The sequence below is a fragment of the Eschscholzia californica genome, unplaced genomic scaffold, assembly GCF_041429995.1.
Source record: "Eschscholzia californica isolate CP2 unplaced genomic scaffold, dmEscCali1.0.p SCAF_3, whole genome shotgun sequence".
NCBI lineage: Eukaryota > Viridiplantae > Streptophyta > Magnoliopsida > Ranunculales > Papaveraceae > Eschscholzia > Eschscholzia californica.
In genome coordinates, this window is record NW_028238420.1 from 41,034,025 (window position 1) to 41,040,076 (window position 6,052).

The following is a 6,052-nucleotide window of genomic DNA, read 5'->3' on the forward strand; positions in this document are numbered from 1 at the left end:
TCCAACTATCTGTCTATCACCAACCTAGCCAAGGCCGAGATAATTGCCTCCTGATCAGTCATGGCTTCTACGACACGTCCATGGGGCGATATATGTAAGGAATGGGCTTCCTGCAATGGAATCCCCATAACATTTTTTTTTGTTGCCGAGTCATGTATTAACACAAAACTAGATGTTTTGGAACTGTATAAAGGGTCAATTGAGTATTGTCACTCTAAAATATTGAGAAAAAACAAAGAATGGTGATAAAAAAAGAGGTCCAACCGGGAGTCGAACCCAGGTCGCTGGATTCAAAGTCCAGAGTGCTAACCACTACACCATAGAACCCTAACTGATTATTTCACAGTTAGGTTATTACTTAGACGTTTATTTGTTTTCTCTGTAGAAGAATCTTTGGATCCTGATTCCCCTTGAGGCATTGATAATGCCTCCATATATACATAACAAGGCAACCCATGCATACTACCATTATATATGTTTATTGTGGGTAATATCCTAAGAATATTTTTCCATAAGTTTATTTGATGAAATTGACCTCCATTGATCATATGATTGCTTACTATAAATTAAGATGATTTAGAGGCAAAGACAGACAAACTACATTAATCGCCCGCCTCTCTCTATTATTTGTTGAGTTCCTTGTTAGATCTAAGTTATCTTCTTCATTCACACTCGTTCTCTCTGTCTTTCTGGATCTGTGATTCAAAGGTAATTTTATATTAGAGATAGTAACATTACTCTAATACCCAATAATTACAAAACCATGTTCTTATTATTTCAAAATTCTAAATTTAAAAGCTTCTCTCGGTTTTCAAAACGTAATCTCATTTTCCGACTCTTGATTTAGTTAATTATGGTTACTTCTTTTTTTACAATAATATCTACAATCATATACTATAATTTTGTTTTGCATAAATAATTATATTTCCGTACTGGATTAGTAAGGGAGCACATGATGTTTAATTTGGTATTTATACATCAAAAAGTGGGCAAGTACCACTTTTAAAGGGAATTAATTGTCGACTAATTGACTTCTCATTTGTTTGTTCAAACCACAACCTATCAAAGTCAACACCCACACTGTTAGGCAAACTTGCATCAAGCACATAGATTCTTAATGGTGGTCTAGTCAATATCTCAAGATCTAGAGTTGTTAATTACCCAATATAATAAAAAGTCAACTTAAAATATTGCCGTCAAACTTATGAATTGTTATTGGGAGGTCTAGATTGTATCTAGATCCACGTCATAATAAAAGCTTCTATGATTTACCTTACAAATTTATCACGCTAATTTGTCTTACTGTAAACTATATTTTAGTTGACTGGTATTATGCGTCTCTTCAGTATTTTATTATGAACAACATAAAATCAAATTTTAATTTATCCAAAAAAATCTTGTTTTGCTATCTAATTATAACAAATACAACCATAATGGTATGCCTGATCACTATCTGGTCGAATTCTGAACGTAGTCGGGCAAAATTCAGAGATAAAAACTTTTTCTCTCTAAATCATGTCTGATCACATCCCGGTCGGGATATTGGCTGGGCATAGAGACCTTTTCCTATCGAATAATCTAAGTTTGGTTAAGTATAGAGAGAGTGTACAAACCTAACTAAATTAACGTTGAAGGTTAGAGGTAAAGGCAAAGCCTTCCCGTAAGGGGACGTAAATAAAAAATTCACTTCTTCCAAACAAACCTCATTACGGATTGAAATCCAGAGGCAACAAGTCCTTCGGACAAACGGACTCTCTCTCTCTCTCTCTATATATATAGGAATATAGATACGTCTATTTCAGTCGCCCAGAGCTGAAATTCCGAGAAAATAATTTCGTCTTCTTCCCCAAGGTCCCCAACAACACATCCCACAACTCCGGTGGCCGGAAAGCGGGCGCGAAAATTAATTCGCGCTTTTAATTATCGCTTTTCCGTCTACACTCCGGTAAGATTCTTTGAATTCTTCGTCTGGGTTGTTCTATTTTTGTCTTGATCTTTTTTTTTTCGAGGTAGATCTGTGGCGTTCTAATCTGATCTTCTACCTTAATGGGGATTTATGGGTATTGATTATTTTATTAGATCTAGAAATGTAGAAATGCTAGAGCCAATTCGATTGAATTTGTAGTTATGAAGATCAAGTTTCAATCTTTATTGTTGGGTCTACTGAAATTAAATTTGCCTCATTGTTTCTGATCTCTCTCTGTCTATAATTAATATCTTCTTGTGTGATGTTTGTAATTCATGATCCTTGAATGAACAGAGAAAAAGAAGATTTGAAAGATGAAGGCACTCATTCTTGTTGGAGGTTTTGGAACACGTCTGAGGCCATTGACCCTCACTGTTCCTAAGCCCCTGGTTGATTTTGCTAACAAACCCATGATTCTTCATCAGGTTTTATACCTTTTCACATTAGGTTTCCCCCCCTTTTTAATATGATTTTCTTATCTCATTTTGACCTAGTAATTTACATGATTTGTACAGATTGAAGCTCTTAAAGATATTGGAGTGACTGAAGTGGTTTTAGCCATTAACTACCAACCAGAGGTAAAATGAGGACCAATTCCCTCCTAAAATGAAACTTCAAATCCATTTAGTATCCTAATAGTTGGAGCTAAGTTAGGTTTTTTACCCATCATCTTGCAGGTGATGTTGAACTTCTTGAAGGGTTTCGAGTCGAAGCTTGGGATCAAGATCTCTTGCTCACAAGAGACTGAACCCCTTGGTACTGCAGGTCCTTTGGCTTTAGCCAGGGACAAGTTGATTGATGCTTCTGGTCAGCCATTTTTCGTCCTCAATAGCGATGTTATCAGCGACTACCCATTCAAAGAAATGATCGAATTTCACAAATCTCATGGAGGAGAAGCATCCATCATGGTTACCAAGGTAAAAGTTCGCCAATATTGCATATACTATTATGTGTTATCTATTTGAGAAGTGAGCCTTTCTATTCACTAGTTTAGCCATAACATGTAAATATCTAAGTTTTGCTTTAATTGAGTAGGTTGACGAGCCATCGAAGTATGGTGTGGTAGTTATGGAAGAATCGACAGGAAAGGTCGAGAGGTTTGTAGAAAAACCACAAATCTTTGTGGGTAACAAGATCAACGCTGGGATCTACCTATTAAACCCATCTGTTCTTGATCGAATTGAATTGAGACCCACTTCGATTGAGAAAGAAGTGTTCCCTAAGATCGCTGCGGAGCAAAAGCTCTTTGCAATGGTCTTGCCAGGATTCTGGATGGATGTTGGACAACCAAGGGATTACATCACAGGCTTGAGACTATACTTGGATTCACAGCGGAAGAAAGCCCCGTCAAACCTAGCCTCAGGTGTTCACATAGTTGGGAACGTTCTTGTCGATGAGACTGCTACAATCGGAGAGGGCTGTTTGATTGGGCCAGATGTAGCTATTGGGCCTGGTTGTGTCGTTGAATCAGGAGTTAGACTCTCGCGTTGTACTGTGATGCAAGGTGCTCGTATAAAGAAACATTCATGCATCTCAAACAGCATTATCGGATGGCACTCCACAGTCGGGCAGTGGGCTCGTGTCGAGAACATGACCATCCTCGGTGAAGATGTTCATGTCTGTGATGAAATTTACACCAACGGCGGTGTCGTCTTACCTCACAAAGAGATCAAAACTAGCATTCTGAAACCTGAGATAGTAATGTGAGAGATTGAACCAGATGAAAAAAGTAAGTTTCTGTTCAAGGTGATAGAGCAATAACTGTGAATTCAGTAGCATGGATGTTATTTCTTATCTTTGATCTCATTTTAAAGACATTGGAGTGATAAGTGAAGATGGGTCAAGTTTTTTTTTTCTTTTCCATTTTTTATGCTTTACTTGAAGGGCCAGAATGTGAGAGGAGTGTAAGAAGTGAAGTGAGTTGAGGTATAATTATTTACATTTTGATTGAATGTTGGTGATTATGATCTTCAATGTATATCATTTACTATATGTAATAAATTATTTCAGTTACACTGAAAATACTTGACTCCTTTGGGTTAATCAAATTCCTTTTAGTTTTTTTTTTGTTGAAAGAAATTCCTTTTAGTTAATGATAGAAGTATTTCAATTGATTCCAAGTTCCCAATTATGCAATTGTGGCTGCATGACCCGGAAATATTGTCTCAGCATGGCCCAAGTGGTGACATGACATGCTCATTTTTTACTCTCTGACATGTCATGTCATTACTCAGCCATGCTTGGGCAAAATTCTTGGGTCATCTGGACTTTTCCATGTCGATCAACTTTTTTTTTTAAAGACATGTCGATCAACTTAAGTTGCAGGAAGTTTGGATGTCATCTAGACTTTTCCATGTCGATCAACTAAACCTAATTCTACCTTGAATCATAGACGGGAAAGGATACGGTTGATGGATCTATTTGGCTGTTGATTCCGTGAAATAAGAAAATTATTCAAGGTGCAAAGACTTTATAAAAAACTGGTCAATTTTATTTCAACAATATATTTTTTAATTTTTTTTTTGTTGAAACGTACAATCACATTAGATAAGAAAGTTATTACAGTACTTATTAACTAAAAAAGAAGGTACATTCTTCCAGGTCTTAGACCTATCTTGCTTTCTCGCCCATTTAGCTAATTTGTCTGCTTGATCATTCTTCTGTCTTTTGATGTAGCTGAAGATAACATTAGCGAGTCTACCTTTGACTTCTCGGATTCTTTTAATGTAGACTTTGGACTGCCATTGAATGGTATGTCGGCTATCTTGGATATGCTTGATGAGGTTGTAGTTATCACTTTCTATGATGATGAAACTTTGGTGGTGTTCTTCAGCCCAGAGAAGACCTTTAAGGATAGCTAGAGCTTCACTTTCTTCGCTATTTCTCGCTCTATCTGAGGATGCATGTGCTTCAATGAATTTCGAATCCCCATTGTGGACTATGAGTCCAGTACCAATATTACTTTCTATTCCCACAAACGAGGCGTCAACGTTAATTTTGAGGAAAGGGTTCGCAGGTGGTTTCCATTTGTCATTCTTATCCTCTTTCTTGCTGATTTTAGATATAATATTTTCTGGGAAGCTTCTGATCGATGTTATGACTTTATTGATGTCCGTGATGGTATATTGAAAACAGTTATCGCATCTCATTTTCCATATATTCCATAGGATGGTAGCAAAGTGAATTCCATTTGGGGTGGTGTTCATTTGGGTAGGGGATTGCCAAGAAAAAATCCATTCCGTGATGGAGGTGATAGAGAAAAAATATATTCCATAGGATGGTAACTAATTTGTTACGAAAAATAAATTGGCAAATTCTTTAGGGCATAGAGAAATAAATCTATATTACTTATTTGTTAGTCATTTAATCTTCATCTTCGTCTTCACTTCACCTTCAAACACAAATTCCGACCACCACCACCACAATTTCTGACCACCTTCACCACCACCGTATTACCCTTTAACTTCTTCCTAATCTGATCTACTTACTGTTAGATTATTCTTTTAGGGTTTATGTTTCCAATATACAGTATAATTCTTATTCCCCTTTTAATTATCATCAATTACACGCAATTTCAGGAGGAAGATCAGAGGAGAGACCGTGAAAGAACCACAAACAAGTCAGAAGCAAACTATTAAATCTAGGTCAACTAAGAAAAACCCACTTTAGTTTTTGTATAATTAACAAAACCCATACTTGTAAATTCATTAAAACATTGAATTTTTTCTAGAGTTTAGAACAAGCAATGGAAACGGCACACAAAAATAACTGGTAGCGAGATGAAGAAAATTAGGTGTGGAATAATAATATGGGAGAAGGAGGGAGGTAGAGAAGAATGATGGTGGCCAGAATGGAAGAAAAAGAAGAAGCATTTTATTTCTCCTTAAATTTGTTTTCTCGGAAAATCTTTTAAATTTCACATATTTCGTTTAAAAATTTTACTTGGATAATATTTTTATTTTCTTCAATTCAGCGGCCATCTATTTAAAGTGATGCATTTAAATCGCCTAAACTTTAGTATCGCCACTATACAATCTAAAAAAAATGCTTGTTAGGGAGCTAAACTTGTAAAAAGAGTTGCTTGGA

At 36.2% G+C, this 6,052-nt stretch overlaps 1 protein-coding gene and 1 non-coding gene across 2 annotated transcripts; one reads left to right on the plus strand and one right to left on the minus strand.

Moving 5' to 3' along the window:
* Nucleotides 1–255: 255 nt before the first annotated feature.
* On the minus strand, nt 256–327 carry TRNAQ-UUG (transfer RNA glutamine (anticodon UUG)). The gene has a single exon. It is a non-coding gene; the product is annotated as a tRNA-Gln (tRNA).
* A 1,310-nt stretch (nt 328–1,637) lies between these two features.
* Nucleotides 1,638–3,988, plus strand: CYT1 (Glucose-1-phosphate adenylyltransferase family protein). The gene is made up of 5 exons (XM_086667916.1): nt 1,638–1,945; nt 2,261–2,391; nt 2,482–2,544; nt 2,644–2,883; nt 3,002–3,988. The coding sequence occupies exons 2-5, from the start codon at nt 2,281–2,283 to the stop codon at nt 3,671–3,673; spliced, it is 1,086 nt and encodes a 361-aa protein (XP_086524042.1). The 5' UTR covers nt 1,638–1,945; nt 2,261–2,280; the 3' UTR covers nt 3,674–3,988.
* Nucleotides 3,989–6,052: the final 2,064 nt, after the last annotated feature.

Coding starts and splice junctions, on each gene's coding strand:
- CYT1 (XM_086667916.1), top strand. CDS start 2,281: ATGAAGGCACTCATTCTTGTTGGAGGTTTTGGAACACGTCTGAGGCCA. Junction 2,392..2,481: donor AACCCATGATTCTTCATCAG/GTTTTATACCTT, acceptor TGATTTGTACAG/ATTGAAGCTCTTAAAGATAT. Junction 2,545..2,643: donor CCATTAACTACCAACCAGAG/GTAAAATGAGGA, acceptor ATCATCTTGCAG/GTGATGTTGAACTTCTTGAA.